This window comes from Zea mays, chromosome 1, assembly GCF_902167145.1.
Source record: "Zea mays cultivar B73 chromosome 1, Zm-B73-REFERENCE-NAM-5.0, whole genome shotgun sequence".
NCBI classification, from domain to species: domain Eukaryota; kingdom Viridiplantae; phylum Streptophyta; class Magnoliopsida; order Poales; family Poaceae; genus Zea; species Zea mays.
Window position 1 is genome coordinate 239,020,763 of NC_050096.1, and position 11,919 is coordinate 239,032,681.

The 11,919-nt window shown below is 41.1% G+C and overlaps 1 protein-coding gene and 1 long non-coding RNA gene across 8 annotated transcripts; one reads left to right on the forward strand and one right to left on the reverse strand.

The window, feature by feature from the left end:
- Positions 1–425: 425 nt before the first annotated feature.
- On the forward strand, positions 426–2,043 carry LOC103643474 (uncharacterized). 2 transcript variants are annotated; one of them, XR_002266411.2, is made up of 3 exons: positions 426–1,433; positions 1,547–1,622; positions 1,886–2,043. It is a non-coding gene; the product is annotated as an uncharacterized lncRNA (long non-coding RNA). The 2 variants fall into 2 exon arrangements; XR_002266410.2 differs by having other exon boundaries at positions 427–1,433; positions 1,550–1,622; positions 1,886–2,041.
- A 3,208-nt stretch (positions 2,044–5,251) lies between these two features.
- Positions 5,252–11,349, reverse strand: LOC100382683 (uncharacterized). 6 transcript variants are annotated; one of them, XM_035959333.1, is made up of 4 exons: positions 10,971–11,344; positions 9,574–10,816; positions 8,682–8,878; positions 5,252–6,425 (listed from the first exon to the last, which is right to left on the reverse strand). In XM_035959333.1, exons 1-2 carry the CDS (start codon positions 11,190–11,192, stop codon positions 9,707–9,709), a joined length of 1,332 nt encoding a protein of 443 aa, XP_035815226.1. In that variant the 5' UTR covers positions 11,193–11,344; the 3' UTR covers positions 5,252–6,425; positions 8,682–8,878; positions 9,574–9,706. The 6 variants fall into 6 exon arrangements, with proteins under 6 accessions (XP_035815226.1, XP_035815227.1, XP_035815222.1 ...); XM_035959334.1 differs by having other exon boundaries at positions 5,256–6,866; XM_035959329.1 differs by lacking the exon at positions 5,252–6,425 and adding an exon at positions 6,481–6,926.
- Between the last annotated feature and the right edge of the window lie 570 nt (positions 11,350–11,919).

Consider the following 11,919-nt stretch of genomic DNA (forward strand, 5'->3'; position numbering starts at 1 on the left):
CAAAACTTCTTAATTGACTGTTACCCTTTTTTAGTTGCAGCGATTCTGGACACGAGCACCAGCAGCTATGGAAGCTCGCTTTTGGGAACTGAGGCTCGCTTTTGGGAACTGTCCCAGTTCATCTAGGTTACTCTTAGAACTTGCCTCCCTGTTATGTAGGGAGTATCGTTTTATGCTTGTAAGATATCAACAGCGCTATGATGTGTGCTTGGCTGCAAGATATGTCTTTTGGTGCTTCTAGGGTAGTGACTGGTTATAGCTATGCTATGCGTGCAATCTTGCGAGGACCATACTCGCGATATGTAAAGCATGCCTATGTAGTCTAGGCCTGAACAAACCAGACACATTGCTTCCCTTGGTACTTCTACTATTTCGCTCTGTCGTTTTGTGCTACTACCAGCTATCTATTGGCCGTTCCACTCCCTTTAACATGTAATTGTTATCTGGTCACCAATCAAACGCACCCGTTTCAGTTTTTTCCTTAGTTTCTATTGAAATTTTTGTTCTTCATTGGTGGATGTCGAGGCTGGCAAGAATGGGAAAGGTTGCAGTGTTTATCAACAAAGGCTTCAGTCAACAAAGCTCTCAGAGGTCAGAATTGTTCTTTGATTTGACGAGTGAAATTATAGATTCTTTCTTTACCATCTGTTACTTAATAAAAAAGATTTTGTTATAATGCTAATTTGATATGCCTCATCATAGCCATGGTTAGTGTTGGGCGCACGAAGTGCGCCGCCTGATCAATCTTTTGATAATAAATTGTCATCCACACACTTTTATATGCGCACGAAGTGCTGGTCTTTTGAATATACCATCGACAATTTTATATGTGCTGAGATACCTGTTGCGACTTCTTTTTCCTTTTCATAATAAATTCTAAAGTATTTTGTTCAGATAGCATATTCAAAGTTGTAGGTAAGCTCTACTCACCAAGCTGCTGGTCAATCTTGATAGTGTGCCTAATTTTACTCTGAAAGGTGGCTCATCAGGTACAAAGGTAACCTCTGGTTGGGATCCACCAATATAATCTTGATAGTATCCTGGGTGTCAAGCTAAGTATCCTAGGCTGTTACAGCCACTAGAAGTACCTTTTTTAGGGAAGAATACCATGTTTATAGCTAAACTTGAAACAAGTAATAAGGAGCCAAGGCATGAGTCTATTCTGAAATGAAAAGAAACTACATCCCAGACTTTTACAGGTCTCATCAGTGTTATATTAGTTTGATTCAAAGGCACACTCTAATACCTTGGATGCTCTTTTTCACTTGTCTTCCTGCTAGATTAGATTCTGAGACCTGAGTCAATGTTTGTGAGACTAATATGTCAAGTCAGTTGCATCTCATAAGTTCCTGCCAAAGTGCCCATCAAGAACAAAGCTTGCTGGCGGGATTTGGAAGGGCAAGCTGTATCGACCACCTGTGGTCATCTTTTATGTATGGTTCCACTCTACTGCCCTCTCTGGTGAATTAAATCCTGATTCTAAATAAGTTACTATCTAATTATTACAGAATACACAATTTAATGTAGCTGGTAATTGCTTGTTTAGCAGGTGCAGATGATGCTAGGAAAATACTCAATAATGATGGTACATGTCCAATTTGTGATCAGGTGCTCTCAAAAAGGTCAGTTCCTATTTGATGGTGCATTCATTATTTGGTTGTGCATGGTTAATGGTGCCATCTTTCCTATATGAATGCCTGATATCTAATCGTGCATGCATATTTCTCATATATTCTATCTCTGTGTGATATTAACTGTGCCGAAGTATATCTTCCAAACATATATGATTGTAGTGCATGTTATACAACATTATTTGGTTGTTTTAGTATTTTATATGTTCAGGCAAAAATTAACTTGAAATTTTTGATTCATTTCCTTTTTCGAGCCATATGAAACCTATGGATATAAATCCAGGTGATGATTGGACAAATGTAAGTATCCCTTTGATACATAATAACAGCTAGAGACTAATTTTCCTTATATCCATCTTTTTTAATGAATGTGCTCGTGGAAACAGATGGCAATGCAACCAATCTTAGAACATAAATGAGAAATTTTTTAAAGCATAACAGTCGCATTACTTTTGTGACCTGTGTCCAAATTTAATACTTAAGGAGTTCGGTACATATCTTGCTTTTCCTTAAATCTAACCTGCAATACACATCCACAACTGAATCCGCACGCTGCTGGAACATAGCCATATGAAGCCTTAAGTCATGTTTATGATTCATGTTTATCCAACCTAAACCCTAAACCCTAAACCCTTAATTCATAGTCATTAGAGAAAACAAGAATCTCATGAATATTAAAGAATATATTGTAAAAGACATTAATGGCCAGAGTATGTTAATATGACTTTTTGAACAGAGTATGCTTAATCATTTGGATGCGTGCTTTAATATTTGTGCTAATTTAATGAGAAGGGTTACCTATGCAAGTTCTCATTATTTTCTCCATTTATTTCCCTGACAAGATCGTACAGTTGATATTCATGCACCGATTGTCCGAATACCTACTTACATAGTCGATGTCACAGGATTTCCCCGTGGTTGTGTTCCCAGCACCTATTGGCTATTGCATCAGAGGTCCGTTGTCCTAGCTTCCTTGGTGCAACAAATGCTGTGTACTGCATGGAACACTCTAAAACACAATCTTCTGCATTCATTTCCACAAGATTTCCTCTTCGAGGACCCTATTAGCGTTTGTATTAAAAACACGATCACGTTTTTTTTTGTTTCGGTAACATTGTTCTAGGAACATTTTTTTGGTAATCACGGTACTATTATAAAGTACCGTTCTATATTCTTGTTTCTGTTTCATATTCCTATACTTTTAGGAACATGGTTGCTCCTAAAGACAGCAGAAGAATTGCAGTTGCAGCATTCATCAGTGGGGAGTGGAAAGGAGTTCAGGACCAAGCCAATGCCGTCTTCTTCAATTTTGATGAAAAAGGGGGACTAAGGGACGTTTGGATCCGATTGAGGTTCCCTAATTTTGGTGAAAAATTCAGGATCTAATCCAAACACTCCCATTCCTGTTTCATATGTACTCCAACAATCCAAAGCAACAATCCAGTATCCTTTCTCTATGAGCTTCTTGAGAATTCTAGGGTGGAAAAGCCAATTTTGCCCTTGCTTCAACCTATTCCATAAAAAGTATTATAGAGATTTATGTTATACAACGTATCCACCATCAAGAGTATAGTCTAGGAATCCAAACGGAAGACTTTTTTTATCCAAAATTCAACCACTTGACATGGTGCAAAAGTGGACAGAGGGATCGGTTCATGTCTTCTTCAGAGGTATTAGCTTCTCTTGCCTATATAGAACAAAGTAATATATCAAATCTCTCCTTTTGAGCTATTACATGTGTTTCGTCATTTGCAGGCCATGGATTTCGGATTGCTTGATGCTTTACTGGAAACAAGATACTAGAGAAGGGACACAACCCACATTCTATTAGCAGACTAGAAATACTGCAGAACTGGAGCCAAAGTTAGATGCTTGCCGTCCATCTCGATTAAAGCCCTGGAATGACAGATGTTTACAGAAGAATAAGATTTGCTTCCATTACATTTATGGTTGTACCATTCATCAGCTTATAGGATGACAGTGTCATGCAGTCATGCTATAGGGCGCCCGTAAGGGCGCCTCCTGTTCTAGTTTACTCCAAAATCAAACCCTATTCCTAGGTTTCCAAAAGGTGGAAAGGTTAGAAGGGATTTAGAGATGTCAGACCCTAAATTTTTTTAGAATCATCAGACCAATGGTGAAGGTTTGACGCCTCCATGTAAACAACATGTGAGAGCTTGATCGTCGGGCCATTACGAGCGGTCTCACTCTCTGTGTAAATAGATCAGAGAATTCTAGGGTGCGTCAAACTGATCCGATGGTAGATGTGCATACCATTTCGTGTAACTGTAGCGGTTAAGGTTCTCCCTATAGAGGCATCGGACCTGTGAACAGTGGTGTCATCAAACCAATGGCTCATCGAACCTGTGAACAATTATCGTTATCTTATCGAGCCGTGAGAATTGGCTCGATGCTTGGGCGTCGAATGGTTCGACAATCATGTTTTCTGTCTAATGTTATTATAATAGTTGATTGGCTAGTTAGAGGTTATAAATACACTACCAATCGGTCCATACTAGTGCTCTTACATATTTTAAACAGTTGAAGCAACCATTTGAAGTGAGGGAGAGCCTCGGTAAGGAACTTGAGGGATGAAAATTGGTTGATTAATAGACATTAGCGTTTAGAGGGTAACTAGTATGCACCCATTAAGCTTAGAAGAGTGAAGTGAGAGTTTGTGATTGGTACTCTTGGTGATCGATATTACGGTTTAGTGGTGATCGAGAGTGCGTTGATTATCTAGAGAACTTGTGGGTGCCCGACTCGGTATTGTACATGGTTGTGAGCAGTTCATCATATTGGAGCAACGAAGAACAGGCTTGTAGAGAGCACTTGATCCTTGCGTGGACCAAAGGGGAGCGAAGGGGAGCGACACCCTTATGTAGGCGCTTTAATGAGGATTAGTGGGAGTGCTGACTCTTTAAGACCACGGTAAAACATTGAGTATTCTAATCCTTACTTTACTATATGTATTTACTTGAGAATTTCAGTTCAAACATTTAAATTCTTGGGATTGGAATGATAGAATAGGATTGACAATTAGTTTGCAAAATCTTTTATCATATTTAGGCAATCGAAGTGAATATTGGGCTTGTTACTAAATTTTAGTTTGCACAAGAAAATTTGGTGAAGCCCAATTCACCTTTCATCCCTCTTGGACATCTTCATCCTTTGAATGCCGAAACCATGTCGGGTGGAAGTGGCCTTCTCGTGTTCGAGAAGGGTGGTTGCTTGGGCGTAGAGATGTCAATGGGGACCCGATCCCCGATTTCCCGTGGAGAATTCCTCCATTAGGGCTAGTTTAGGAGTCCAAAAACCTGAGAGAATTGAAGGGGCTAAAATTCTCTCTTTATTCAATTTTAAATAAGGAGTGGATTTTAGTCCCTCCGATCTTCTCCGGTTATGTGGCTCCCAAACTAGCCCTTAGGGGATGGGGATCGAGAATAAACTTTCCCCACGGGGATATAAATAGGGAACATTTATCCCCCGAGTAAACAGAGATGGGACGAAAAAGCATTCCCCATTCCCATTCTTCACGGGGACTCGTTAAACTTGCACGTGACTATGTTTTTGTGTACTAGTTAATGACAAAAATAAATAATTACCTTATCAAGAGACCACTAATTGTACAAATATATTTATTTTGATGTGTGCATAATGATTTCTTACATCTGATAATGTGTATAAGTGATAATGTTTAATATTAATAATAAATAACGCATATTTTAATTATAATTTAAACAGAGATAGGGATCACTTTTGGAGATTTATCCCGCGAAAAACAGGGATAGAGAAGAAATGTTCCCCACAAGTATTCGTGGGAATCCCTACGGAAAAAAAATCGTCGCGGGGACGGGGAGGTATTCCCCGACGGGGGATTGCGCGTTGCCATCCTACTTGGGCGCGAGTGTGTGCGTTGACAGCCTCCTTGTCTGCACCTTGAGCCGTAACAAGCATGCCATCTTCTTGCGGAAGGCCATGGCCTCCTCTTTGACACGAGCGCGTGAGGTCCCTGTCATGGATGCATAAAAGAGGAGGGAGAAGATATGTGCACTTTGTTGCGGCGACGCGGCACATGGGTGGTAGGCTGGCAGCAGCCCTAGAGGGGCAGCTGTCCAAGAGAGGCGGCCCAGATCTATCTAAAGACATGTTTGGTTCACTACCTCAGTTACCACATTTTGCCTAACTTTTCTGCCTAAGATTAGTTATTCAATTCGAACAACTAACATTAGACAAAGTATGACACATTTAGCCACAAACCAAACAGGCCCTAAGTGTTGAGAATCTAAATTTAATGTTGCCTTGTGTTCTTTTATGGACTTGTTAGTTTACAAAATTATGAACTATATATTTTGGACTTGTTAGTTTTATGAACTACTGTTTGTTAGTTTTATGAACTATCAATTATACTATTTTATAAATTATGCTATTCATTAAGGCTTGTATGTTCTATGATATATATATGGTCTATCTACTTAGCTATGCATTTTTTTTTTGTTATTATTCACCTTACTTACATGTATATAAAGTCGTCTCCATGCTTAAAGGTTAAAAGATCCTAAGACCGCCTTACCGCTGTAACAATCATGGTCAGAAGTAAAATCATCACCATAAGGAACAGTAGCACCAGCGCCACCTTTGGAGAGGATTCGGTGAAAGCCAAAAGCAGCAACCGAGTCCACTAGAACGGGGAAGAAACTAATCAAACTAATTAGATGTCCTAGGATGGTAGGAAGATGATACACACCAGCCACAAGATGCCCCGGTCCCCTTCGCTTCCAACGCCAGAGGCCACTGGAGCCGGAGAGAGTAATAAGGAACAAGTCAAATAACCCATCAGTGTCAAATCAGAGCAGTAAAGGATCAGAGTTTTATATATATGCATTTCATTTCTTTCCATTTACACAATTCACTAGTGGAGCGTGATTTAGCAACAACTGAATTGTCAACCTAATGTACAATTACATGGCATTCATACTAAACAAAAACACGAATGGCTTCCATACCCAGGTGTAGAACTATACTGAGTATACATGGTGTTATGCAGCTACTTAAAGAGCATAGACATCATGACAACAAAAGGAAGCCTCTATAGCACTAAAAGTTCACCTATACATTGGGGCATTCCTATATCGTAAGCATCACCGATCATCAGTATGCAGACACACAGCCGAGACCCTTCCCAAGACCCAGCTACAGCAGCTCGACTGCTCGAGTCAGCATGTTGCACTTCGTCTGTTGACAAGAGTTTTGCCATTAAAACATGCTCTTTGGGAAGGGAGAGTAAGCTCGCACCTAAAAAAAACTCAAATTTAGAATGACAACTAGGGTTACCAAGATCATTTCCATACTAACCCGTCTGGAAAATACTAGAATGACACTTTTTTGGTACAGAGGTTACATGATGCATCCTGGTATCAAAAGCATAAAAAAAGCAGTGGGATGGAAAATAAATTGATTCAGATTGTAGCAATTCATAATTTTGAAGTTCTCAACTTTTTATAGAGCGTCTCAGTTTTGATTATGGGTACTAAATCACTCTGCAACATGATCTAACATCGCACAAGGTCTAGTAGGTGTTAAGAGACAAGTATAAGGAGCAGACCCATGCTAGAGGCTTCCACATGAGGGCTTATTCGTTTTGCTCTCAATCCATGTCGATTGGGTGCGAATGAGTGGGTCTCAATCCCAAACAAGTCAAAATCTTTCATAATTTTTTCCAATCTCATTCAATCCATATGGGATAGGAATAACCAAACAAGGCCTTGGAAAGGAATAATCCGAGAAGACTTCTTCCAGAAACGTGGGGACTGGGGAGGCTGCTTGGAACCCGTGACCTGGCGATGGACTGATGGAGTGAGACAGCTCTCATCAGTGCACCAGGCCTACACTAGGTCTAGATGTTGGAGACAAGTGTTCACGCAAATTAACCCAGGCCTCTATAGTACATAGAATACGCTGTGTTTCAACAATTACAATGCTCATCTGACATTATTCTCAAAAAAACATCATCAGCAACTACAAATGTGAATATGGTAGCATTGGCCCCACAAGGTAAGTGATAAAAGGCATCATCATTAAAAAACGAAAAAAAAGTATGCACTTCATAAAAAACACAACTTAAATCAGAGGTCAACTGGTTATCAACATAGTAAATAGGGGTAGACCTTCATGTAGACCCTTTAACCTAGAAAGTTTATTAAAGGAACACTTAGTTCCATCATTTAGGTGCTCATGAATTTCTGATCACCCCCCCCCCCAGTCTATTAGTGCTTCAAGTTTGATTGGCCCCCTCTCAATTTTAGTTCAAACTCACCGTTGATAGTAAACAGAGCACAGGAAGAGTAATTACGATGTTGAGGCCATATGTGAATGCATGATTATATGCAGTGGCAAGAGTATGTTTGGTTCAGCTGTGAGCTGCAAAAAAAAAATGCTGTGCGGTGTGGAAAAGCTGTTGTAAGCTGTGCTATAAAAAAGTTGTAACTGTTCGTTTTAAAACAGCTATGAAACCTATAATCTCTTTATCTCCCTTGAAACAGTTGTAAAACATCTCTCTATTGCCACCCATTTGAAGAAAAAAAAAACAGAAACCTCAAAGCCAAAAAGCACGCGAAGGCAACTGCTTCTGAAAAAGCAGTTTCCGGTCCGTTTGGCTGGCATTCTGCTCTTGGCAGCAGAAGCAATTTCCAGAAGCCGAACCAAACACAACCTTAAGAAATAAACAAGCAAAGCTAACCCACCTAATCACTACCCTTGTCCGACGAGTTTCTTTACTTAAAAAACCAATAATTTCACCTAAATTGTAAGAAGGAAAAAATATGTTACTTTTCATAATAAATAAATTGAAAAATGTTTGTGTGGTAAATCTAAATGTCTAGCGCAATATTATTTCTCAAAAGTTAAATTTTACTGTACCAAATGGATATAGTACACAGTAAATCTGAAATGAACAAAGCTAAAAATCGTCTAGAGTTTCGCTTTGACAAGTACCAGAGTCAAAAAAATTGCCAGACAAAACATGAATATAGAATCTTTGATTCCACATACCACTATCTTGTAGCACAGCACAAGACCCTTCAGACAATGAAACGCTCAAGCTGGTATCTTGCATTCTGTCTGCACCCCAATATTGCAACTTTTTACCAGCTCGTCATGTAAAATCACTGCCACATTTTTTTTCAGATGCCTGATTTCATAACCTTGCTTGGGTATCATCTCTGAAAAGGAATGTCATCCCATTCAACCTGTACATAAAGGAAAGGTAGGAGGAAGGACAATTACTTTACTTGCCGAGCCTTGACTGTTCTACAATACAATTCTACCCCTAAACATTCAATTAGCTTCACAGATAACCCAGTTATCTATACTACCTCAGAAACTTAGTGCTACAATCTTGCTGCTAATAAGCTTACTGCTGCTTGGAAAATATCAAATTCTAGGGCCAAATGGATGGAATTCATAGCTTGATGACATACTTGAAGGATGTAGCATTCCAGCTATATAAACACTTGCACTACAGTTTGAACATAATGTTAGAAGCAGCTACAGCATCAAGCCAACTATGACTGCATATTTCAGGGGTTGCATCTGTTTCAAACCATGAATGTTGATAATACCATATGTCAATACAACCACCAAATATAGAACATTCCAGAATAGAGGTACAATATCCAGCATAAATACTACCATCAAACACGAATGTATGATCTGTAGAATAGAGGTACAACTAGATAATTTTGTCCATAAGCAGTCAAGCTACTCTAGCTTATAACTAGAGATGAAGGAACCTGAAACTCCACTCATGGCAAAGCACACAGATAGATAAAGCTAAATGTAGAAATTAATAAAAGCATTCTGCAAGATACTGCTACTCCACATTATAGCTACTTATTGACTACAAGTTCTAGTAGTAAGCCACTAAAGGATCAAGCATTCCAACCCGGAGAAATACTGATTTAACCAGCAAATGGGCAATCTTCAGAATGCTGAGAACAAATCAGAACTGGAATGACAAATCAATACATAGACTGCCCAGATGTGCTGGTTCATTTCAGACACTCAAAATGCCTTCTTTACTGAGCAACCCTGGGCTGCACACTGCCATAGCCAGTGCCATAGTTTGATTGCCCTTCAGAACCTCCATTGACTGAACCACCAAATCCACCACCTTGTGAAGGATCACTCCAAGCACTTGAATAGCCAGAGTTGGCACCCCCACTTCCATACCCTGCACCATATCCAGATGCTCCACCAGTAGCAGGATTGCCAGCACCATCACTTCGCGCTCCATAAGCTCCATATCCCCCATGACTACCATACGATGGATCACCTCCATATCCACCATACCCAAAACCCTGGCTTCCATAGCCCGCAGGTCCGCCAGGGGCTTGACTAGTGGGAGCATTGCCACCACCAGAAGAGTTGTTCCAAGCACTATAGCCAGCACTGCCACCATACCCTCCAGTTCCATATGCAGATGGAGCTTGACTGCCCCAAGGTCCTCTATTTGAGCCTGGGGGTCCACCTTGGTAACCAGAACCAGCTGCACCTGGGTTTCCATAATGTCCACCATAAGCAGCAGGAGCACCTCCATATCCTCCAGCCCCATAATTTCCATATCCAATTGCAGGGTTAGCACCATATCCATATCCAGCTGCCCCAGCACCATAGCCAGGATAGACACCACTACCCTGCTGTGCCTGCCCGTACCTGCCACCATCACTTCTACCATCATAGCTACCAGAGCTGGTGTTATGGCCATTGTTGCTCTGGTAACCCCCACTCACCCCAGAACGCCCACTACCAGAGCCACCAGGGTTCGCCTCACGGGGCAATGCACGCTTCACCTCAACCAGCTTCCCACCAAGATCATGGAAGGTCTTCTGCAGCACGTGGTCAACCGCGTCCTCCGAGTCAAAGGTGATGAATCCGAAGCCACGGGGGCGCTGCGTGTTCTGGTCATACATGACAACAACATCAGTGACGATGCCGAAGGTCTGGAAATACTGCCGAAACCCATCCTCAGTCAGAGTAGAGGGCAGCCCGCCCACGAATATTTTCTTCGTCCGAGCACCATTTGCATCGCCGCCGCCATTTCCTCCGCCAGTGTTCCTCCCACCGCTAGGGTTTGCGGCCTTGGAGGCCTGCTGCTCCTCCCGCGAGAGTGCCCGCTTCACATCGACCTGAGGCAATAAAAGTACCAGCAAAACCGATACAAATCCTGGTCAAGCTCGGACGGTGGGGCAGATCAGAATACGATCGAAGCGAATATTCCACGCCGGTTTGCGAATATTCCAACTAGGGTTCCGCGCCATAGAAGAGATGGTGTTGCCATACCGTGCGGCCGTCGAGGGTGTGGGGGTCCTGCAGCGCTCGGTCGACGACGGCGGGGTCGGCGAAGACGACAAACCCGAAGCCTCGGGGGCGGCCCGTCGTCTTGTCGCGCATGACGGCGGCCTGCGTAACCTCTCCGTAGGCGGAGAAGTGCTCGCTCAGCTTCTCCTCCGTTGTTTCCCAGGAGATGCCGCCGATGAAGAGCTTGCCCTGGTCCGACTCCATCTCTCCGCCTCCGCCTCGCGCTTGCCTGCTGCTGCGGTGGGAGGAGAGGTGGAGAGGGATTGCGAATTTGGGGTGCGGTAGGGTGGAGTTGTTTGGGTGGGATATTTTTGTTCCGGCGCGTGGTGCGCATCGGTATTTTTTAAATAATTTAATGTATATCATTTAAAAGATTACAAATTTTAGATATATATCATTGACTCACGTGAATGACACATGCAAATAAGATATCAATGATATATATCTAAATTTATAATCTTTTATTGGTACATATCCAAATTTCCTTCTTTTACTAGCAAAACGCACACAAATATGTGGCTGTTTTTTATTTATACTTAAATATATAATATAAAACGTAAAAGACATATGTGTTTTTTTGCTAAATAGATGTAAATAAGAGTTTAAAAACCAACAACCCTGGTATGGATTTCTATTATACATAATTTTAATTTTTACTAATTAAATGTTTAAATGTAGATCCGACTGAGAGTGAGAGGGACGGCGGGTTAATTACAATATAGGGGACATTTTTGTAAAAGTAGATGGTGGAACTATGGTAAAAGAGAAATAGGGTCAAACATTTTCCTAAATTATTTTGGTGGTTGAATTGCCCAACACAAATAATTCGACTAACTAGTTTGCTCTAGATTATAAGTTCTACAAGTGCCAAAGGTTCAACACAAACAAATAAAAAGTTCAAGAAAGGGTTCAAATAAAAAGAGCAAAAGAC

Bases quoted from the DNA above. Each gene is read 5' to 3' on its own strand.
- LOC100382683 (XM_035959333.1), bottom strand. From the start codon at position 11,192: ATGGAGTCGGACCAGGGCAAGCTCTTCATCGGCGGCATCTCCTGGGAA. The intron at 10,817-10,970 runs GTATGGCAACAC...TTATTGCCTCAG, and splicing joins ACACCCTCGACGGCCGCACG to GTCGATGTGAAGCGGGCACT.